We start from the raw sequence: 24,413 nt of genomic DNA, 5'->3' as shown, positions 1-24,413 counted from the left end.
AGCCTCGGTTTCTGCGATTCAGCCAAGTATATAAGTAGGGTCACAGCACAAACCATGATAGTTACAGCCCGTTAAGAGAGGAGGTGGGTGGCTCTTAGAAGAGCCTGTGTTCATGTGGGAGGGAGAAGGAAAGCAGATCACTTGGCGCTGGTGTACTTGGTGACGGCCTTGGTGCCCTCGGACACGGCGTGTTTAGCCAGCTCTCCCGGCAGCAGCAGGCGTACAGCGGTCTGGATCTCCCGGGAGGTGATGGTGGAGCGCTTGTTGTAATGAGCCAGGCGGGAAGCTTCCCCTGCAATGCGCTCAAAGATATCATTCACAAAGGAGTTCATGATGCCCATAGCCTTGGAGGAGATGCCGGTATCTGGGTGCACCTGCTTCAGCACTTTGTACACGTAAATGGCGTAACTCTCCTTCCTGGTCTTCCTACGTTTCTTCCCATCTTTCTTCTGGGTCTTAGTCACCGCTTTCTTTGAGCCTTTCTTGGGCGCTGGCGCAGACTTCGCAGGCTCAGGCATTTCGAAGCAACAGACAAAATCTCTTTCGACAATGTAAAAAATGTGTTGCTGACACGGCCCAGATCTGCTCCATTTATAGTCAGTCCATGCAAATGAGGCTTTAGCCCTTCAGGATGTACTATTGGGTAGACGGTTTTGTTTTTTTTCAAATGTCGAACGGCAACATAACTCCACCCTCTAAATGCTGATTGGTTTGTGCATGACCCTAAACTGCATTGGACATTGTGTAAAGGGGACCAATCACAGAGCAAGCACTGGATTTCCTGTTTGGAATATAAGGAGTATGGCTGGCTTATAATTCATTTAGATTTTATTTGCGCTTGTAAATCGATCATGTCTGGAAGAGGGAAACAGGGCGGCAAGACCCGGGCTAAGGCAAAGACTCGTTCTTCTCGGGCCGGTCTCCAGTTTCCTGTTGGCCGCGTTCACCGGCTGTTGAGGAAGGGAAACTATGCACAGCGTGTGGGAGCCGGGGCACCAGTCTACCTGGCCGCAGTACTCGAATACCTGACGGCTGAGATACTGGAGCTTGCAGGCAACGCTGCCCGCGACAACAAGAAGACCCGCATCATCCCCCGCCACCTCCAGCTCGCCGTACGCAATGATGAGGAGCTAAACAAACTACTCGGTGGAGTGACCATCGCTCAGGGAGGGGTCCTGCCCAACATCCAGGCCGTGCTACTGCCTAAGAAGACGGAGAGTCACAAGTCGGCCAAGAGCAAGTAATGTAATCCTGGCAACTTCCACTACAAAACCGATGTCTCTGTAATAGAACAAAGGCTCTTTTAAGAGCCACCCACGTCTTCCTACGAGAGCCTAGAACACGGCCATTGTTTCTTATTGTAGTGACGCCTGGCTGCTCAGCAGCGCTTTGTTTTACCCCATCCCCAACATTCCATCCAGATTGGGGATAGCAGCTGTGCAGAGGAGGCTCTGCTCTATACACACGTCCATTAAAGACTACTGCTGCTAAAACGCTCCCTCATGTATAGAAGCTCTGATCTGTTATGGCACAAGTCTAGTAATAGTCCTTTTTTCTTTACCATCACCTCTTCTCACAAAAGACCTTTATCTACTGTATCTTATATCTGGTAGGCTGATTTATATACATGCTCATAGTGTAAGTGCATACGGATTTCAATTTAATAAAGTTGCTAGTGTAAAATGAATTGCGCTCGGTTTCCCTTTTTTTTTTTTTCCATGAACGTGAGAAGATTAATTTAACATGATGGAATTGTGGTGTAACCACTGAAAGGAAATAAAATATTGACGGCTTTCTGGCAAGTTAAAATCAAGTAAATACAATACCATTAGGGTTGTTGCTGACCTCACAATTGAGATTATTTAAAGACAACCTCACATTTCCAAATAGTTTGTACAGAAGGGGTCTGGAATCTGGCGCACCTATCATTTTTATGATCCACAGTGTAGTATATAATATTTGTTTTCTTTGACTATCAAAATATCGCGGAGAGTGAGTCCAAAGGGAAAAACAATCCCTGTGCTGTGGAACTTTCAAGCTCTAATGTAATATATCCTCCATCATGGGGGGTTGTTTTCATGCAAGTGACTGCGGGTTTTGTTGGTGCACCGCATTTTATTTTCCCCCCATAAAGAGGCTCCTGTCGCCATCCAAAACAGCGACAGGCTGCCAGGAAGGAGACGGGGAAAGACAGATAATGCGCTTTGAGCTCCGACTTTTAATGGGAGTTTTGTACTTTCTTACCCACCTAGTTGGAGAGCGGAGTTGAGGATTACCTAGTATCCTGTTGCTCAAACTAATATGTAGTTTATGCTTCAGCTCGCTTAGAAAGATGTGGTGGCTCTGAAAAGAGCCTTTGTGGTTTTTTTGTGTGTATAGGAGTGCCGAGTACCACCTATGCCCTCTCCCCTCGGATCCTGCGGGCCAGCTGGATGTCTTTGGGCATGATGGTCACCCTCTTGGCGTGGATGGCGCACAGGTTGGTGTCCTCGAAGAGCCCGACCAGATAAGCCTCGCTGGCCTCTTGTAGGGCCATGACAGCAGAACTCTGGAAGCGCAGGTCGGTCTTGAAATCCTGGGCGATCTCTCTCACCAGTCGCTGGAAGGGCAGCTTACGGATCAGCAGCTCAGTGGATTTCTGGTAGCGACGGATCTCTCGGAGAGCAACAGTCCCGGGTCGGTAGCGGTGAGGCTTCTTCACGCCGCCGGTAGCTGGGGCGCTCTTCCGGGCAGCCTTGGTTGCCAGCTGCTTACGGGGAGCTTTCCCTCCTGTAGATTTGCGGGCGGTCTGCTTTGTCCTGGCCATTATTCCTCCAAAGTGACTAAATACACAGACAGTGACACAACAGCGTTTAGCAAACCTATATATAAAGAGTGCTTCACGCTGATTGGATAGAAGTAGTCCTGCCCTCTCCACCGATTGGCTTTAAAAAATAAAAATAAAACCGCTTTTTCAAAAATCCCGCCGTTTAAACGTCCAGCCTACTTTTCCAGATTCTGGAAGTGAATGCAGGAAGGGTTGCTGAGTTTTTGCTCACCATTGTACAAACTACACATCCCAGCCTAAAGGTGTTCTGTTAGGGCATGTTACATCTGTGGCAGCCTGGCATGTGAAGGTCACCATCAGTTATAATGCCATAAATTGCCTATTCCTAGTACAAGCGAGTGAACGTTTCTTCTTGGTATCAAGCAGAAGTGATAAAAAAAATAAATCCCCCTTAAAAACTCCACTTCTTGGAAAAAATGCTGATGACACTTACCCTAGGTAGATATATTTAAATGTATATTGAAATTGATACATAAGGAGTCCCATACATTTCAATTACCCTCATTACAGTCGGCAATAGTAATGTGATTGGGAGGCGGACTGCAATAGTATGTATTCCCGGAATACATACTGTAGTCTGTAGCAGTCAGCTTTACATTATCAGAGGTGCAAGACCTATTGGAGCACTGTAAGAAGTTATAGCCGGCAGCTAACTCAGGTCGCCCCATCACCCATAGTCTAGGTCCCGGACCTAACCCCACGCACCAACCAGAGGCGACTCTCGCACAGCGTTTACAGGGCTATATTCCAGCCTACCTACCACTCTCCTCAAATACGCTGGACATAAGGAAATCTTTTCACATCCAGACAAATATCATAATAGATTATTTTGGGGTGTCTCTGGGAATGAACATGCATTTGTAATGACCATTAGAATAATATGTTGTTCTTCCCCCCGGGGCTTTAGCAAAACTTTTCAGAGACTTCCTCCGCAGGGTAACTTTAGCCACCAGATATTTTCGGGGGTGGCTGGGGCAATAGCCATCTCCGAGAAGCAGTTACCCAATCTATTATCAGCCTCATCAAATGCCACCCCACCGTGGGAACCGGATGAATGGGCTGTATAGCCCTGTCTCACTCTTGTATTTTTCCAGCAGGAGTCCAAGTCACCGCTCTAGGAACGTGTCTGTGTGGGTAAGAAAGCCTAAACAGTCTTCTACCAAACCAGGAGCAGCGTTAGTTTGGCTTCTGATTGTCGCTAGACGACTGAAAACAATCTGGCTATTTTAATAATTGTCAGATAGACTGACTGACTCATTTACTAATATGTCTTCAAAACACTCAATATCTCTATTCCTTTGTGCAGTGTGTTGTAATTCCAGTGTGGTTTAGTGGTTCTATCTTCTGATACATATGATACTGTTACAATAAAGGCTAAGGCTTCCATAGCCCATATTGTAACTGTATAAAGCACGTTCATTGCTACATTTACATTCAGTTGCAAACATGACATACCACCAATGTTATTCACATTTACTGCTCTAGAAGATAAAACTCTGTCTTAAACCAGTGTAATGCTCTGACATTTGACAAATTACTTTTAAAGGAGGGTATGTCTGAAAATGGATCTTAATGCTGATTTAAATGTATGCAATGTGTAATTCTTTACACAAAATAGAGCAGGAGCCCTTCCCAGGCAGAAAGGGGTTTGTCAATACTTTTCTTTTAAAAGGGATTTCCTACAGTTAACGTTTAAAGAAGCACTGACCATTGCGGTTGTTTCTTTATAAACAGTGTAATTATCAGTCTAGAACTAGTCAGCCACATACACTGATTTGTGCCATTTTAGAAACAGAGGCCGTAATAATCTAACATAGGGACACCCATAGGACAATGCTTTAATGCACTCACTCGATACATTTACAAGACCGACAGCGAGTGACTACGTGCAGATTTCACCTATAAGCTGTCGTTTCCCCATAATTTACTAGTAACGATCTAAATATAAACCAGCACACAGGCTTATATTAGGACTCTGTATAAGGTCTGGCGTCAGCCAGGACAAGATACATATAATAGTACAAGGGAATAATTATAGCGCTCTCATAGAAGAAATAGGCGGCCCTGAAAAGGGCCTTTGTGTGGGTGATAGTATTCAATGTACATCAGTGTTCAGCCCCCGAATCCATAGAGAGTGCGGCCCTGGCGTTTCAGAGCGTACACCACATCCATAGCGGTGACTGTTTTCCTCTTGGCGTGTTCGGTGTAGGTGACGGCGTCCCGGATAACGTTCTCCAGGAAGACCTTCAGCACCCCACGGGTCTCCTCATAAATGAGACCAGAAATGCGCTTCACGCCTCCTCTCCGGGCAAGACGGCGAATGGCAGGCTTGGTGATGCCCTGGATGTTATCCCGCAGCACTTTTCTGTGGCGCTTGGCTCCTCCTTTTCCGAGCCCCTTTCCGCCTTTACCTCTGCCAGACATGTTGCTTTTTAATCACTTGTATTGTATCACTCGCTGTAAAGAGAACAATACTGTTACAATTACAGCAAAGTCCTCCTCTTATACAGTGCGAGCGGACCAAATGGGAAACCTCTGGTCTATGAGGGAGGAGTCCTCCAAGGCGTCACATCCTGCTGCTTGTGACGCTCCTAATATAGGGACAATATCAGTTTCGGGATTCCTACCAATGCAGTTATTGATATTTTACTTTATACAAGAACTCATCCTCCATTCAGACTGAACTGAGACGGTGTATGTGTCTAATGAGTTATGTGTCTCTATTAGATGGTGATTATGACATTACTGTTCCTATGCACTGGCGTGTTCTGCCCCTTCCCAAACTGTCTCTCCCGCCCTCTCTCATTTTGAAATCTCACTTTTCTGGGTCTTTTGTAGTCTTACCTGTGATCTCCTGCAGTCTCCGCTGGAGACACTAACCTAAATATTGAAACTTCTCATCCCACTTTAGCTGCCCCATACTCATCCTTCTTACCCACCTCTTTCCCCTCACCACTCTCATTATCTGCCTATATTGCTATTCTCCTGCCTCTACACCAGCAGTTATATTTTTACCACCTCTCTCTTTTCAAACGTCATTCCCTGCCTGTTCACCTTTACCTGACTCTACTTCATCCCTCCATTCCTCTCACCCCTCATTGAATGATGCTGCTCAGGGCTGCTGCTGCAGACTGATGGTGCATACACACGGTCAGATGTATCAGATGAAGGATTTGAGCAACGATTTGAACGATTTCTGACTGCATTAAAATAAATGGAATCGTCCAAATCTGACTGCAAACACATCAGATTCAGATATCGTTATCTGACAAGCGGGAACGTGCATCGTTCATCGTTGAAGGCTCATGTCAGATTTTCTGTCAGATTTGAATGATTTTTAAAATCGTTATCGTTCAGATCTGACAGGAAATTTGACCGTGTGTATGCACCATGAGACTTTAGAGCCGACCCACTCGCATAGGTCTGAGTCCAGGGCCCTATGCAAGAAAGGGACCGTGCCTGTTACTCTGCTCGCTTGGCAAAGCTGCGCGCCATCGATAAAGGGGCATTGCCTCGTAGGCAACGATTCCTAGATGACATTACTTGGGGGCATGTGTGTATGGCACGCCTCCCATTTCATGTCAGGCTGGGGACAAGCCCAGTTTTCTGTCAGCAGCTGGGCTGCCCCAGCCATCTACCAGCACTGAATGGATGCCACATGCATGCCCTTAAAATTATAATATGCGGAACTGTAATCTCAGCACGGGAGTGGCTCCGGGGGCCCTATGTAAGCCCTCAGAGAAACAGCACAGTAGTAGTTGCTCTATCACCTATCCTTTCAATGCGTTTTGGGACCATTTGTCCCTTTCTCGGTGGTAATGAGAAATTAATTCACTTTAAATAGCCGTGCAGCCAGTCCCTTCCGGTACCGGTTTGAAGATATCCGGTGGGGGAAGAGACTGTAGCTTAGCGTATTCCCTGATGTGTCATACGCTCTGTCATGTACACCTGATGGTGGTCCCTCAGATCTGACATGAGTTGGAGTCTTTTCCTTCTGTATATCTTTTCCGAACGTGGCCGGAAGTGACGTCCTCGGGCGGCCCGGATGCAGGGAAACTTTGTCTCTGAATATATTGTTCCTAGGCTTGCGATTTTGTTGTGGAAACTGAGGCCCCCATTTATCAATGAAGGTAAACACCAGCACAATTTTTAATTTAGGAACACTGTGATACAAACAAAAAAATTCACTGTTATTTACCAATACTTACCCCTCCAGCGAGGACCCGCGAAGTCCTCCTCCTCTGCGATGTCCTCCGCTGGGCTGCTGGCAACCTCACGCTGGTAGCGACAGGGTGACTCAGCAGTGGCTGGAAGGCTTTGCTGAAGCCAGAAGGGCCGCGACTGGTGCCCATTGACGTCAATTGGGACTTCAGTGTTCTCGCCATCTTTGATTACCGCTGTTTGTTAAATGCAGAAAAGAAGTCATAACCCCTAGCGAGCGCTAAAGGAAATATACTATGTTGATAAATGGGGGCCTGAAAGTGTCTTTATTGTAGTTGCCAGAATACTGTTTATGATGGAGGATATTCTCTCATTAGGAAAAGTGATAGAGTTAATCCATTTTCTTCTCCTTTGTGTAAATCATATGGGGCATTCTAACTTCTTCTGCATAAAAAACAGTGCATTGTGAGTGTCTTCAACATTCTGTGCAGCACAGGTAGATTTCTACTCTCACCTGCTGGTGCTGGGTCCCGCTATTTATGTAAGTGCTCCGTTGGTTGCAAGTGTCAAATTTGTGGCCCAAGGGTATTTAACCCATGTAAATCTACAGCTACTTGTTCAAATTAATACAGTCTGTACCTGTGCCCACTTTACCAGCCTATTTCATGCCTGAAACCTTGTTAGGCCAGGCAAAATACTCGAGAGTCACGAGTAAGTGACCTCCTGCTGTTGGTTGGAATTGTCAAATTTGTGGCCCAAGGCTATTTAACCCTTGCAACACTACAGCTACTTATTAAAAAAGATATAATTTGGTGCCTTATGTCCACTTTGCCAGCCTATTTCCTGCCCAAAACCCTTTTGGGCCAAGCAAAATACAAGTGGATCATATGTAAGTGACCCCACTCTGTTTGTTTCAAGTGTCATTTTTGATGTCCAAGGCTATTTAACCCTTGAAACACTACAGCTACTTATTCAAAATGGTATAATTTGGTGCCTCTGCTCACTTTACAAGCCTATTACATGCTCAAAATCTTATTGGGCAAGGCAAAATACAAGAACGTCAGTGGCGAAAGTCTCATACTCCAACTGGCTTGCTCACATATAAGACTATCTACAACTCTTATCGTACTGCTCTGGATACTGCCAAACAAACATATTTCCAATCTCTTATCTCTGCTCAAGCCTCTAACCCCAAGCGACTTTTTAATACATTTAAACTGCTTCTTACCCCTCCCTCACCCAAACCACCTGCTACTATCTGTGCACAAGATTTGGCTTCCTATTTTAGGGACAAGATTGATGAGATCCGAAGTGAAATGGTATGCTCTTCCTCATCTAGTGACCTGCTCAATTCCCTACCTGAATCCTATGGCACATTCTCTTCATTTGATCTCACAAATGAAGATGAAGTATCAACACTCGTCTTATCCTCCTACTCTATTACCTCTTCTCTAGATCCTATACTCTCACAAATCAGTAAAGCTCTGTCTCCTGTGCTTATCCCAACCCTATCTAAAATCTGTAATCTCTCTCTCTCTCTACTGGCAACTTTCCATCACTGTTCAAGCATGCAATGATTACTCCTATTCTGAAAAAACAAAACTCTGAATCCAACACTCTCTCAAATTACTGTCCTATCTCCCAGCTCCCATGCCCCTCCAAGCTACTTGAGAGACTTGTCTACACCAGCTTCACACACTTTCTTAACTCACACAACTTATTGGTCCCACTTCAGTCCAGCTTCCATTCCCAACACTCCACAGAGACAGCACTGACTAAGGTAGTAAATGATCTGGTCACTGCCAAGGCTAAAGGCCATTACTCACTCCCAGGGCCGGATTGATGGCCACATGGGCCTGGAGCTGAAAATGACCAAAGGGCCTATTATGAGAAGCAGAGGAGGCGTGACCAGTGCTGTGTGGGTGTGGCCAGTGTCATGTGGGCGTGTACCCCCTATACTCTCTGCTCCAATGTCTCCCTAAATATGTAAAATAAAAAAAATCCTTAATTTTGTGAGGTAAATAGAAATACAATTTTACTACTTATGATTTATGGCTGACCGTGTGGAGACCAGATGGAGAGACATCATGTTGTCATGACAATGGGCCTATTTTTATGTGGAGGCCTGGAGCTGGAGCTCTATCCGCCCCATTGTTAATCTGGCCCTGCTCACTCCTAATTCTTCTAGATCTCTCTGCTGCTTTTGACACTGTTGACCACTCTCTTCTCATACAAACAATACAATCCCTAGGTCTTAAGGGCACAGCTCTGTCTTGGTTCTCTTCCTACCTATCTGATCGCTCTTTTACTGTTCATTTGCTGATTCTGCCTCCTCTTCGCTACCTCTATCAGTTGGAGTACTGCAAGGCTATGTCTTAGGGCCTCTGTTATTCTCAATCTATACCACTAATCAGCTCTTTTGGATTTCAGTACCATCTGTATGCGGAGGATACTCAAATCTACCTATCTTACCCAGATTTATCACCATCTGTACTCGTCCGTGTAACTGAATGTCTTTCTGCCATTTCATCTTGGATGTCATCTCGCCACCTGAAACGTAATATTTCTAAAACAGAATTAATTATATTTCCACCAGCCAATAACAGTTACCAACCAGATCTCTCTATCACTGTTGATAACTCGACAATCCACCCTGCCCCACAAGCTTGCTGCCTAGGTGTCATACTTGACTCTGAACTGTCCTTTGTTCCCCACATTCAATCTGTCTCAAAATCATGTTACATACATCTAAAAGACATATACAAAATTTGACCATATCTCATACAAAACGCTGCAAAAACTCTAATCCATGCACTTATTATTTCCCGCATTGACTATTGCAATGGCCTTCTTACTGGTCTTCCCAAAAACAGGCTATCGCCATTACAATCAATTATGAATGCAGCAGCATGGCTTATCTTCCTTGCCAAACGTTCATCGTCTGCTGCCCTGCTCTGTCAGTCCCTCCATTGGTTGCCGGTTTTCTACTGTATTCAAAACAAAATAATCTTACTTACACATAAAGCTATTAACCAAACCACACCAACATACATTTCTTCACTCATCTAAAAATATCTCCCTACCCGACCGCTCCGCTCAGCACAAGATGTGCTCTCTCATCCCCACGCATTACTTGCTCCCACTCACTCACGGTTACAGGACTTTCTTCAGGCTGCACCCACTCTATGGAATGCCATACCATGCACAATACGACTTTCCTCTAGTCTCCAATCCTTCAAGCGATCCCTGAAAACTCACCTCTTCAGGCAAGCTTATCAAATCCCAGAACCGCCCACATGACCTTCATAGCTTCCATATCTAATTACATCCCCTTTCGCAGTCCACACAAAACCTCACACATCCTCTTTCTCTCACATCCTCATGACATTTGGCCGACATTCCGGTGTGAATGGATCATGCAGCCCACCAAGAAACTGTGCATTCTGGCTGGACCAAAATGCAATATATAGCACCTATCCTTGTGTATCAATGCCTATTTCCCTATAGATTGTAAGCTTGCGAGCAGGGCCTTCCTACCTTTATATTGGTCTGTTATTACCCAGTTTTGTTCTATTAATGTTTGCAATTGTAAAGCACAACGGAATATGCTGCTCTATATAAGAAACTGTTAATAAATAATTAAAATAAAATAATGTAAGTGACCCCCCTTTTGTAGGTTGCAAAGTTCAAATTTGTGGCCCAAGGCTATTCAACCCTTGCAAAACTATAGCTACTTTTTCAAATCAAAATAATCTCTACCTGTGCCCAAATTAAGCAGCCTGCTGTATTTCATGCACAAACCTTTTTTGGGCCAGGCAAAATACAAGTGGTTTATGTGTTACTGACCTCCTCTGTTGGTTTTAAGTGTCAAATTAGTGTCCCAATGCTATTTAACCCTTGCATCACTACAAATACTTATTCAAAATAGTATAATGGGGTACCTGTGCCCACTTTGCAAGCCTTTTTCATGCCCAAAACCTAGTTGTATCGGGTAAAATACAAGTGGATCACGAGTAAGTCACCTCCTACTGTTGGTTGGAAGTGTCAAATTAGTGACCCAAGGTTTTTTAACCCTTGCAACACTACAGCCATTTATCCAAAATGGAAAATTATGGTGCCTGTGCCCACTTTGCCAGCCTATTTCATGCCTAAAACCTTGTTGGGCCAGGCAAAATACAATTGAGTCATGTGTAAGTGACCCCCTCTGTTGGTTTCAAGTGTCAAATTAGTGGCCCAAGGCTATTGAACCCTTGCAAAACTACAGCTACACTACATAATCAAATCAATACAATCTGTGCCCACTTTGCCAGCCTATTCAATGTCCAAAACCTTGTTGGGCCAGTCAAAATACAAGTGTGTCACAAGTAAGTGACCTCCCTCTGTTGGTTGCAAAGGTCAAAATTGTGGCCCAAGTCTGTTTAACCCTTGCAAAACTACAGTTACTTATTGAAATCAATACATTCTGTACCTGTGCCTAAATTTGGCAGCCTATTTCATGCCCAAAACCTAATTGGGCCAGGCAAAATATTAGTGGTTCATATGTAGGTGTTGGTATCTGTTGATTGAGTGGTTCATATGTAGGTGTTGGTATCTGTTGATTGAGTGGTTCATATGTAGGTGTTGGTATCTATTGGTTGAGTGGTTCATATGTAGGTGTTGGTATCTGTTGATTGAGTGGTTCATATGTAGGTGTTGGTATCTGTTGGTATCAAATGTCATATTAATGGCTCAAGATATTTAATCCTTGAAACAGTACTGCTATTTATTCAAAATGGTAAAATATGGTGCCTTTGCCTACTTCGACAGCCTATTTGATGGCCAAAACATTTGTTGCCCATGCAAAATACAAGTGGGTCATATGTAAGTGACCCCCATCTGTTTGATACAAGTTTAATTTTTGTGGTCCAAGGCTATTTAACCCTTGCAAAACTACAATAACTTATTCAAATCAATACAATATGTGCCTATGCCCACTTTGCCAGCCTATTAAATGCCCAAATCCTTTTTGGGCCAGACAGTATACAAATTGGTCATATGCAAGTGACCCCCCTCGCTGATTTTTTAAGTGTAATTGTTGTGGTCCAAGACAATATAACAATTGAAACACTACAGCTACTTATTCAAAATGGTATAATTTGGTGCCTGTTCCTAATTTGCCAGCCTATTACATGCCCAAAACCTTTTTTGGGCCAGGCAAAATACAAGCGGGTCATATTTAAGTGACCCCCCTCTGTTTGTTTCAAGTGTAATTTTTGTGGGCCAAAGCTATTTAAACATTGCAAAACTACAGCTTATTAAGATCAATACAAGCTGTACCTGAGCCCACTTTGCCAGCATTTTTCATGCCCAAAACTTTGATGGGTCAGGCAAAATGTAGGTCATATGTATGTGACAACCCTTTGTTTGTTTTAAGGGTAATTTTTGTGGACCAATGCTATTTAACCCTTGCAAAACTACAGCTACTTATACAAATCAATACAATCTGTACTTGTGCCCACTTTACCAGCCTACAGTATTTCATGCCCAAAGCCTTGTTGGGCCAGGCAAAATACAAGTGGCTCATGAGAAAGTGACCTCATGCTGTTGGTTGGTAGTGTCAAATTTGACAAAGTGACCAAGGCTATTTAACTCTTGCACAACACAGCTTATTATTCAAATGTATAAATTGTCTGTGCCCACTTTAATGCCTTATTTCATGCCCAAAACCTTGTTGGGCATGGCCAATTGCAAGTGGGTCATATGTAAGTGAATCTCCTCTCTGGATTCCAAGTGTAGAATTTGTTGCCCATTGGCTATTTAACCCTTGCAGAACTACAGCTACTTATTCAAATGTATAAAATCTGGTGACTGTGCCCACTTTACCAACCTATTTCATGCCCAAAACCTTGTTGAGCAAGGTCAATTGCAAGTGCGTCATATGTAAGTGAATCCCCTCTGTGGATTCCAAGTGTAAAATTTGTTGCCCAAAGCTATTTAACCCTTGCACAACTACAGCTTCTTATTCAACTGTATTAATTGGTGCCTGTGCCAACTTTAATTCCCTATTTAATGTCCAAAATCTTGTTGGGCAAGGCCAATTGCAAGTGGGTCATATGTAAGTGACCCCCCTCTTTGGATTCCAAGTGTAAAATTTATTGCCCATTGGCTATTTAACCCTTGCACAACTACAGCTACTTATTCAAATTTATAAAATCTGGTGACTGTGCCCACTTTACCACCCTATTTTATGCCCAAAACCTTGTTGGGCAAGGTCAATTGCAAGTGGGTCATATGTAAATGAATGCTCTCTGTGGATTCCAAGTGTAAAATTTGTTGTCCAAGGCTCTTTAACCCTTGCACAACTAAAGCTACTTATTCAAATGTTTAAATTGGTGCCTGTGCCAAATTTAATGCCCTATTTAATGTCCAAAACCTTGTTGGGCAAGGCCAATTGCACGTGGGTCATATGTAAGTTACCCCCCTTTGTGGATTTCAATTATCAAATTTGTTGCATAAGGCTATTTAACCCTTGCACAACTACAGCTTCTGATTCAACTGTATTAATTGGTGCCTGTGCCAACTTTAATTCCCTATTTAATGTCCAAAATCTTGTTGGGCAAGGCCAATTGCAAGTGGGTCATATGTAAGTGAATCCTCTCTGTGGATACCAAGTGTAAAATGTGGTTCCCAAGGCTATTTAACCCTTGCACAACTACAGCTTCTTATTCAAATGTATTAATTGGTGCCTGTGCCCACTTTACCACCCTATTTAATCTACAAAACCTTATTGGTAAAACCAATTGAAAGTGGGTCATATGTAAGTGACCCCCATCTGTGGATTCCATGTGTCAAATTTGTTGCCCAAGGCTCTTTAACCCTTGCACAACTATAGCTACTTATTCAACTGTATTAATTGGTGCCTGTGCCAACTTTAATGCCCTATTTCATGTCCAAAATCTTGTTGGGCAAGGCCAATTGCAAGTGGGTCATATGTAAGTGAATCCCCTCTGTGGATTCCAAGTGTAGAATTTGTTGCCCATTGGCTATTTAACCCTTGCAGAACTACAGCTACTTATTCAAATGTATAACATCTGGTGACTGTGCCCACTTTACCACCCAATTTCATGCCCAAAACCTTGTTGGGCAAGGCCAATTGCAAATGGGTCATATGTATATTAACCCCCTATGTGGATTCCACGTGTCAAATTTGTTGCCCAAGGCTCTTTAACCCTTGCATAACTACAGCTACTTATTCAACTGTATTAATTGGTGCCTGTGCCAACTTTAATGCCCTATTTCATGTCCAAAATCTTGTTGGGCAAGGCCAATTGCAAGTGGGTCATATGTAAGTGCCCCCCCTTTGTGGATTTCGAGTGTCAAATTTGTTGGCCAAGGCTATTTAGCCCTTGCACAACTACAGCTTCTTATTCAATTAAAGAAAATATGGTCCCTGTACCCACTTTACCACCATATTTCTTGCCCAAAAACTTGTTGGGCAAGGTCAATTGCAAGTGGCTCATATGTAAGTGACCACCCGGTGTGGATGTCATGTGTCAAACCGGTGCCCAAGGCTATTTAACCCTTGCACAACTTCAGCTACTTATTCAAATATATAAATTAGTCATTGTGCCCACTTTATCACCCTATTTCATGCCTAAAACCTTGTTGGGCAAGGTCAATTGCATGAGGGTTAAATGTAAAAGAACTTTCTGTCTGGATTCCAAAGGTCAAATTTGTTGCCCAAGGCTATTTAACCCTCGCACAACTACAGCTACTTATTCAAAAGTATAAATTGGTGTCTGTGCCCACTTTAATACCCTATTTCAAGCCAAAAACTTTGTTGGGGAAAGCCAATTGCATTTGAATTACATGTAATTGACGCCCCTCTTGGGATTTCAAGTGTCAAATTTGTTGCCCAAGGCTATTTAACCCTCTCACAACTACAGCTACTTATTCAAATGAATAAAATATGGTGCTGATGCCCAATTTACCACCTTAGTTCATGCCCAAAACATTTTTGGGCTTGGCCAATTGCAAGTGGGACATATGTAAGTAACTTCCTTGTGTGGATTCCAAGTGTCAAATTTGTTGCACAAGGCTCTTTACCCTTTGCACAACTACAGCTACTTATTCAAATGTATTATTTGGTGTTTGTGCCCAATATAATGCCCTATTTCATGTCCAAAACCTTGTTGGGCAAGGTCAATATAAATATTGCGTGCCTCCCCTCACCCTCCAAGTCACTAAAATGTGCCTTATGGAATGCACGCTCTGTCTGCAACAAACTAACATCCATCCATGACCTCTTTATTTCAACTAACCTCAAACTTCTGGCGATAACAGAAACATGGCTCACGCAATCAGACACTGTCTCCCCTGCTGCACTTTCTTATGGTAACCTACACTTCTCACACACCTCCAGGCCTGGTAATTGTAAAGGAGGTGGGGTAGGACTATTACTCTCCCAATCTTTTACATACACAGTTCTCCCACAGGTACCTTCACTCACATTTACATCATTTGAAGTACATTGAATCAGGACTTTCACCCCTTTCTCTCTGCGAGTTGCTGTTATCTATCGCCCACCTGGGCCACCTCAACAATTTCTGGAACATTTTTCTGCCTGGCTCCCTCACTTCCTATCCTCTGACATCTCCACCATCATTATGGGTGATTTCAATATCCCCATTGACAGTCCACAATCTCCTCATGCCTCCAAACTACTCTCTCTAACCTCCTCTCTTGGCCTCTCCCAATGGACTGACTCCGCTACTCATAAGGAGGGCCACTGCCTTGATCTTGTATTCACCCGACTATGCTCAGTCTCTGATTTCACTAATGCTCTTCTCCCTCTCTCAGATCACAACCTTATCACCTGCACACTCTCCTCAATTACATCAACCTCAACGTCAGTGAAATCAACCACACCTCCTAAAACCCGCAGAAATATTAATGCTATTAACTTTCATCAACTATCTACCTCTCTACAACAACAACTCTCACCAATTTCTACATTCACTTCTCCAGAGACTGCTGCATCACACTTAAACCAGATTCTAGAAAAAGCCCTTGATGAAGTAGCTCCAGCTACCCATCACACACCACGTAAACTTAGACGTCAACCGTGGCATTCTAACTTTACAAGGCATCTACAAAAACTCTCACGTAAAGTAGAACGTCAGTGGTGAAAGTCTCATACTCCAAGTGACTTCCTCACATATAAGACTATCTACAACTCTTATCGTACTGCTCTGGACACTGCCAAACAATCATATTTCCAATCTCTTATCTCTGCTCAAGCCTCTAACCCCAAGCGACTTTTTAATACATTTAAACTGCTTCTTACCCCTCCCTCACCCAAACCACCTGCTACTATCTGTGCACAAGATTTGGCATCCTATTTTAGGGACAAGATTGATGAGATACGAAATGAAATGGTATGCTCTTCCTCAGCTAGTGACCTGCTCAATTCGCTACCTGTATCCTCTGGCATATTCTCTTCATTTGATCTCACAAATGAAGATGAAGTATCTTCCCTCTTCTCATCCTCCTACTCTATTACCTCTTCTCTAGATCCTATACCCTCACAAATCAGTAAAGCTCTGTCTCCTGTGCTTATCCCAACCCTAACTAAAATCTGTAATCTCTCTCTCTCTACTGGCATCTTTCCATCACTGTTCAAGCATGCAGTGATTACTCCTATTCTGAAAAAACAAAACTCTGACCCCAACACTCTCTCAAATTACCGTCCTATCTCCCAGCTCCCATGCCCCTCCAAGCTACTTGAGAGACTTGTCTACACTCGCCTCACACACTTTCTTAACTCACACAACCTATTGGACCCACTTCAGTCTGGCTTCCGTTCCCAACACTCCACAGAGACAGCACTGACTAAGGTAGTAAATGATCTGGTCACTGCCAAGGCTAAAGGCCATTACTCACTCCTATTCTTCTAGATCTCTCTGCTGCTTTTGACACTGTTGACCACTCTCTTCTCATACAAACACTACAATCCCTGGGTTTTAAGAACACTGCTCTTTCTTGGTTCTCTTCCTACCTATCTGATCGCTCTTTCACTGTTCGTTTTTCTGACTCTGCCTCCTCTTCGCTACCTCTATCAGTTGGAGTACCTCAAGGCTCTGTGTTAGGGCCTCTATTATTCTCAATCTATACCTCCTCTCTTGGCAAACTAATCAGCTCTTTTGGATTTCAGTACCATCTGTATGCGGATGATACTCAAATCTACCTATCTTCCCCAGATTTATCACCAACTGTACTAGTCCGTGTCACTGAATGTCTTTCTGCAATTTCATCTTGGATGTCATCTCGCCACCTGAAACTTAATATTTCTAAAACAGAATTAATTATATTTCCACCAGCCAACAACAGTTACCAACATGATCTCTCTATCACAGTTGATAAGTCGACAATCCACCCTGCCCCACAAGCTCGCTGCCTTGGTGTCATCCTTGACTCTGAACTGTCCTTTGTTCCCCACATTCAATCTGTCTCTAAATCATGTTACATACATCTAAAAAACATATCCAAAATGCGACCATATCTCACACAAGACACTGCAAAAACTCTAATTCATGCACTTATTATTTCCCGCATTGACTATTGCAATAGTCTCCTTACTGGTCTTCCCAAAAACAGGCTATCGCCATTACAATCAATTATGAATGCAGCTGCAAGGCTTATCTTCCTTGCCAAACGTTCATTGTCTGCTGCCCCGCTCTGTCAGTCCCTCCATTGGTTGCCGGTTTTCTACCGTATTCAATACAAAATACTCTTACTTACACATAAGGCTATTAACCAAACCACACCAACATACATCTCTTCACTCATCTCAAAATATCGCCCTACCCGACCTCTCCGCTCAGCACAAGATCTGCGTCTCTCATCCCCATGCATTACTTGCTCCCAGTCACGGTTACAGGACTTTCTTAGGGCTGCACCCACTCTATGGAATGCCTTACCACGCAAAATACGACTTTCCTCTAGTCTCCAATCCTTCAAGCGATCCCTGAAAACTCACCTCTTCAGGCAAGCTTATCAGATCCCAGAACCGCCCTCACAACCTTCATAGTTACCATATCTAATTACATCCCCTTTTACAGTCCACACATATCCTCACACATTGTCTTTCTCTCACATCCTCATGACATTTGGCCGACATTCCTGTGTGACTGGATCATGCAGCCAACCAAGAAACTGTGCATTTTTTACTGGACCAAGATGCAATATATAGCACCTATCCTTGTGTATCAATGCCTATTTCCCTATTTCATTTCATCCCTCAGGTATGTGATATTTCATCTCTCATCCTGCTTACTGCATATATACTCTGCATAGACCTTCATGCAATCATGTGCAGTTTTTAAATGAATGTGATATTTCATCTCTTGCATAGAATTGTTTTTACATGTATAGTCTATATTGTTCAGTGAAGCATAGTTTATGGTATATATCTGGCCTGGCTTTTGCTCCAACTCAGATCAAGTTATCTCCTTTGATCAGCAGAGCAATTGAGTCAGTTGTAGCCTGTCTTAATCAAGGATACCACTCCTTTATATTCAGTCTAGGGGCAGCTGGGGCTGTTTGCAGCTGGGGTTAAAAGCACCAAGTGTTAAAGGCACAAAGCGTGATTACATAACAGTTAATCAAACAGTTGAACAAACATTGACCAACATCTAAGGTAATTTCAGATTAAGAAACTGATTGCTTTAAAATTTGACTAAAAATAACAAACCTAAAACTCACCATGTACTACACATTTCTTTTTATCAACTCTCTCCTTTGTATTTTCTCTAAGGATATAACATCCCTAACTCTCCCTGCTTCTCCCCTCTCTGGGCACACTGCCGCCCTATTGAGTCACTCACCTCCTCTAAAAACTAATGAGATTTCTTTTCATCAAAAATTGACAATTACAGCCTCATTGTGTCACTATAAAAAACTTTTACACACCTACAACTATATCTACTTCTCCATCCTTCTGCTTTTATTATCTGGTGACATATCACCAAATCCAGGCCCCTCACACATACAGCGGATTACTATGGAATATATATCCTGCAAACCTCACATGTCTCCCATCACCCTCCAAATCAATAAATGTGCCATATAGAATTCACACTTGATCACAACTTATTATTTTACATCTGAACATCTCTTTACAATAACTGCTTTCACCAATTTCGACATTTACCTGAGACTGCTGGTTCACACGTTAACCACACTCTCTAAATAGCCCCACATGAAGTGGCTTCTGCCACCCGTCAGACTTCACGTAAACTGATATAACAGCCATGGCTCTCCACAAACACCTACAAAAACTGCCTCTTAAAGTAGAATGTCAGTGGCGTAAATCTTAATTCAAATGACTTCCACACATACTCTAAAATAGGAATCCAGCCATCTGTCATCCTAACCCTCTGTCCCACGCTCACTGTCTACCACATCTGTGTCACCCCTGTCTGTCTGCCCATCCCCTTTAGAATGTAAGCTCTCACGAGCAGGGCCCTCTATCCTCTTGTGCTTATCCTTTCTTTACGTATACTATCTGCTCTATACTCAAAAGCACCTAACCCGTGACTTTTGCCATCCTGCTTCTGTTGCAGCAGTGTTTATATACCATGTACTTGTCTTGTAGTGTCTTAAACTGTATGACACTGTTTTCTTGTTCTGTTCAACTGTTTATGTACTATGTTTCTGTACTATGTAAGGCGCTGCGGAACCCTTGTGGCGCCATATAAATAAAGGATAATAATAATAATAATAATAATAATAATAATAATAATAATAATAATAATAATAATAATATAGATTGTAAGCTTGCGAGCAGGGCCTTCCTACCTATATATCTGTCTGTTATTACCCAGTTTTGTTCTATCAATGTTGACAATTGTAAAGCGCAACGGAATATGCTGCGGTATATAAGAAACTGTAAATAAATAAATAAATAAATTAGTTGGTCATATGTAAGTGACCCCCTTCTGTGGAATCCAAATGTCAAATTTGTTGCCCAAGACTCTTTAACTCTTGCAACACTACAGCCATTTATTCAAAATGGTAAAATCCGGTGCCTGTGCCCAATTTGCTAGCCTATTTCATGCCTAAAACCTTGTTGGGCCAGGCAAAATACAAATGGGTCAAGAGAAAGTGACCTCATGCTATTGGTTGGTAGTGTCAAATTTGGTGCCCAAAGCTATTTAACCCTTGCATCACTACAGCTACTTATTAAAAATGGTAAAATATGGTGCCTGTGCCTACTTTGCCAACCTATTTCATGCCCAAAACCTTTTTTTGGCCATGCAAAATAAAAGTGGGTCAAATGTAGTTGACCCCCCTTCTGTTTATTTAAAATGTAATTTTTGTGGTCCAAGGCTATTTAACCCTTGCAAAACTGCAGCTGCACTACATAATCAAATCAATACAATATGTGCCTATGCCCACTTTGCCAGCCTATTCAATGCCCAAAACCTTGTTGGGCCAGGCAAAATACAAGTGTGTCACAAGTAAGTGACCTCCCTCTGTTATAGTTTTACCACCTCTCTCTTGTCATACCTCATTCCCCTGCCTGTTCACCTTTACCTGACTCTACTTCATCCCTCCATTCCTCTCACCCCTCTTATTCACCTGCCTAATTCCGATATCCCCTCTCTTTAACAGCGTTAGTAGTTTTTACTCCCCGTCCCCAGGTACCTACCTCATTTCCTTCATCAATTTTACCTCTCCCTCTTTCCTCCCCTCCTATAACTTAATCCCTAACTCACTCACACATTCACTTACTTCAAGGGCGCGCTTTCGGCATAGAGATGGCTGGTGAGTAAATATCTCGACACAATGACTCAAATCATTTAGATGTACGAATGATTCCAGTCACTTAAAGTTTGGTGTGTGGAGACAGCCACCTCGCTAGTCTCTCACAGCCACATTGTGATTGGACGGCGGCACTTCGGGGTGACACCTCTCTGGGAAGGAGCAGTGAATGATGCTGCTGCAGACTGAGACATTATTATTATTATTATTATTATTATTATTATTATTATTATTATTATTATTTATTTATATGGCACCACAAGTGTTCCACAGCTTCTTACAAAGTACATAAACAAATTGTTGACAAGCGACTTACAGAACAATACAATACAGGACAAGGACATGGATAATATATATTGCTACATTAGCGACCATAACACCCAGACAAGAAACAGAGCATAAGCAACCAAGTGTTAGATGCCCTAGTGGTGAATAAGATGCAGATGAAACTAAAGTAGAGAGAAGCACAAGAGGGCAGAGGGCCCTGCTCGTAAGAGCTTACATTCTTAAAGAATGTACTTTAGAGCCGACCCACTTGCAGAGGTCTAAGTCCAGGGCCGGCTCCAGGAGGAGTCAAGCTCCTATTCCTGTGCAAGAATGGGACGGCACCCGTTATGTGAGGGGTGGGTGCGGTGCAATGCCTGCTGCCGTGCAGGTGTACGTCTGTTACTTACCTTGCGTCGCACCCTCTCACCTTCAGGCCGTGTGTTGAACAGACGGTCCAGGAACCTCCAAATAGAACACGGACACGATGACCTAGGAGGAAGGAGACGAGGTGAGTACCATCCTTCCTCACGTCGACCGACGGGCCCTACCGAACCGGGGGATAAATTCAGGTTTTAAGTGAAGATCATCATTGGCACTTTTGGCCTCAGATCCCGAATTTTCACCTATCGGTACTCACGCACCAGGTGAAGATCCGTCCTTGCACCGGGTTGCAAGGTTCACCGTCCGCCCAGAAGGAAGGAGAGATAGATAGTGACAAACAAACAGGGAGAGACAGTACACACAGAAATTTCTCACCGTGTCCACTCTTGCTCTTCGTCCGCTCACTCGCCTACAGGTCCCTGTAAGGAGATACACAACACAGCCGTGCAGGGCCTAAACCTATGTCAAGCAACTACACATACTAAAATGGCATCACCCTCAACCTACAGTGTGTGTAGTGCGACAGATATAACAACAACTAAACTTTTGCCCTGCACGGAACACCAAACAGACTAAATACACAAGATCAAAACACAGTGCTGTCCCTTTAAATGTCTGCTACCTATCCAGAGCTGGCCAGCTCCTCTTCTCGGTGACTGGGGAAACCACTACCTCATGGGTGGAAGCCGTACAGCTCTCCACCACTGCTCACACCTCTAATCATCTATGCGGGGGCTACCTAATTGGCTCAGGGCCCTGGACCTAACGCCCAGGGTCTTACCAGCGGCTCAGGGTTTATGCCTGCCTACTGCAGGGTACTCAAGGGACTTGGGCCTACTGCCCAGAGTCCCGCTCTATTTTGCAGCTCAGGCCTAGTGGCCTGCCTAACGGTGGGCTCTGGTAGTGGCCTGAGCCTAATGCCCAGACCACTTTTTATGGGGCTCAGGCCTATTTGCCTGCCTATCTGTGGGCTCTGGTAGTGGTCTGAGCCTAATGCCCAGACCACTTTATATGGTGGGTGGCTCGGGCAGTTGCCCGCCTACTTTATTATATAGTGACCTGGGCCTAGTACCCAGGCCACTTACACCTACTAATGGGGCAATCCTTTCATGGGGCCTAATGCCCGCTACTGTCCCCCGGGCCTTGTGCCCGACTAATTGCCCACGGGCCTAGTGCCCGACAATACTCCACGGGCCTAGCGCCCGACAATCCTGGCGGTCTAGGGAGGGGGGTATATGGTGGGCCTCACGGAGGGCCTACCTGCTACGTTGGAAGAGGCTGCGGGGGGAGCTTCGTGACGCTCTTTTACTTTCCTCCCCCACAGTCCTCTCCGGTCCTCAGCCGCATTCTTCGGCCGCTGGCCCGTCCTGGCCAGCGGCGCCGCCTCTTCTTCCTTTCTTCCAGCCGGCACCACCTGTCTTCTTCTTCTTTGTTGACAGCGGCGTCTTCTGGCCTCTTCCGCGGCCGCCGCCCCTGTTGCCGCGCCGATCTTCCGCTCTTCGGGAGGTCTTCTCTCCTCCCTCTCCGCCGCCGAACTGAACTTTCCAGCTCGGCGCCGTCTAATACAAGACGGCGCGAGTGGGTGGGGCTATGACGCGGCGAGCCGCGATTGGCTCGTCGCGTCCGCCTCTGATTGGCTGCTGGCCCGCGAGCCAGGTTTGGCTCGCGGCCAGAGCCAAATGCCCGCAGCGCCCAACGCCTGACCGGCGCTGGGAGCAGGTACTCTCTCCCAGCGCCGGCTACCCGCCGCTTCTTGGCTGCCGGGCGCCAAGCTCCTCTGAGCTTGCGCCCGGAGCGAAGCTTCTCCCGGCGCCACTTTACCGCCGGCACTGGTGAAAGGGACCAGGCGGTCCCTTCACCAGGTGCCCGCGGTGTCTGCACCGACGCTAGGGACATTACTGTCCCAGCGCCGGCAACGGATGTGTCCCGCAGAGGACACATCCCTCCTGCCTGCCCCTGCACCTCGGCTGATGCTGGGATCAAACACGTGATCCCAGCACAGCCTTCCACAGTTACTCTTCTCGCTTGGCAAAGCTGTGCACCATCGATAAAGGGGCATGGCCTACTTTCCATAGGCAATGCATCAAAGATGATGTTAATTGGAGGAATACCTGTATGGCACGCCTCCCGTTTCATGTCAGGCTGGGGACAAGCCCAGTTTTCTGTCAGCAGCTGGGCTGCCCCAGCCGTCTACCAGCACTGAATGGATGCCACACGCATGCCCTTAAAATTATAATACGCAGAACTGTAATCTAAGCACGGGAGTGGCTCAGGGGGCCCTATGTAAGCCCTCAGATAAACAGCACAGTAATAGTTGCTGCACCACCTATCCTTTCAAAGTGTTTTGGGACCGTTTGTCCCTTTCACGGTGGTGATGAGAACTGGATTCACTTTAAATAGCCGCGCAGCCAGTCCCTTCCGGTACCGGTTTGAAGAGATCCAAAAGTTGCGGTGTGGGAAGAGACTGTAGCTTAGCGTATTCCCTGATGTGTCATATGCTCTGTCATGTACACCTAATGGTGGTCCCTCTGATCTGAAGTGAGTTGTAGTCTTTCCTTCTTTATATCTTTTCCGAACGTGGCCGGAAGTGATGTGTTCGGGCGGGCCGAATGCAGGGAAACTTTGTCTCTGAATATATTGTTCCTAGGCTTGCGATTTTGTTGTGGAAATGAAGGTAAACATCAGCACAATTTTTAATTTAGCATCACTGTGCTACAAACAAAAAATCCAATGTTATTTACCAATACTTACCCCTCCAGCGAGGACCCACAAAGTCCTCCTCCTCTTCAAGGTCCTCCGTTGGGCTGCTGGCAACCAAACGCTGGTAGCAACAGGGTCTTTTGTAATACGCATGCGCAACACGGGGACCCAGCAGTGGCTGGAAGGCTTTGCTGAAGCCAGAAGGGCCGTGACTGGTGCCCATTGCCGTCTATTGGGACTTCAGTGCTCTCACCATCTTTGATTACCGCTGTTT

The 24,413-nt window shown here is 44.6% G+C and overlaps 4 protein-coding genes across 4 annotated transcripts; 1 reads left to right on the top strand and 3 right to left on the bottom strand.

The window, feature by feature from the left end:
• Positions 1-84: 84 nt before the first annotated feature.
• Positions 85-547, bottom strand: LOC148515524 (histone H2B 1.1). Its single transcript, XM_088479979.1, has one exon. It carries the CDS (start codon positions 516-518, stop codon positions 138-140), a length of 381 nt encoding a protein of 126 aa, XP_088336105.1. The 5' UTR covers positions 519-547; the 3' UTR covers positions 85-137.
• A 268-nt stretch (positions 548-815) lies between these two features.
• On the top strand, positions 816-1,317 carry LOC148515523 (histone H2A type 1-like). The gene has a single exon (XM_088479978.1). It carries the CDS (start codon positions 852-854, stop codon positions 1,242-1,244), a length of 393 nt encoding a protein of 130 aa, XP_088336104.1. The 5' UTR covers positions 816-851; the 3' UTR covers positions 1,245-1,317.
• A 1,018-nt stretch (positions 1,318-2,335) lies between these two features.
• On the bottom strand, positions 2,336-2,822 carry LOC148515522 (histone H3). The gene has a single exon (XM_088479977.1). It carries the CDS (start codon positions 2,804-2,806, stop codon positions 2,396-2,398), a length of 411 nt encoding a protein of 136 aa, XP_088336103.1. The 5' UTR covers positions 2,807-2,822; the 3' UTR covers positions 2,336-2,395.
• A 2,117-nt stretch (positions 2,823-4,939) lies between these two features.
• On the bottom strand, positions 4,940-5,251 carry LOC148515521 (histone H4). The gene has a single exon (XM_088479896.1). It carries the CDS (start codon positions 5,249-5,251, stop codon positions 4,940-4,942), a length of 312 nt encoding a protein of 103 aa, XP_088336022.1.
• Between the last annotated feature and the right edge of the window lie 19,162 nt (positions 5,252-24,413).

This window comes from Taudactylus pleione, unplaced genomic scaffold, assembly GCF_031769625.1.
Source record: "Taudactylus pleione unplaced genomic scaffold, aTauple2 ptg000248l, whole genome shotgun sequence".
Classification (NCBI taxonomy): Eukaryota; Metazoa; Chordata; class Amphibia; order Anura; family Myobatrachidae; genus Taudactylus; species Taudactylus pleione.
Note: the sequence above shows the minus strand (reverse complement) of the source record. Positions and strands in the feature narration are given on the sequence as shown.

Excerpts from the sequence above, each read along its gene's own strand:
- LOC148515524 (XM_088479979.1), bottom strand. The coding sequence starts at position 518 with ATGCCTGAGCCTGCGAAGTCTGCGCCAGCGCCCAAGAAAGGCTCAAAG.
- LOC148515523 (XM_088479978.1), top strand. The coding sequence starts at position 852 with ATGTCTGGAAGAGGGAAACAGGGCGGCAAGACCCGGGCTAAGGCAAAG.
- LOC148515522 (XM_088479977.1), bottom strand. The coding sequence starts at position 2,806 with ATGGCCAGGACAAAGCAGACCGCCCGCAAATCTACAGGAGGGAAAGCT.
- LOC148515521 (XM_088479896.1), bottom strand. The coding sequence starts at position 5,251 with ATGTCTGGCAGAGGTAAAGGCGGAAAGGGGCTCGGAAAAGGAGGAGCC.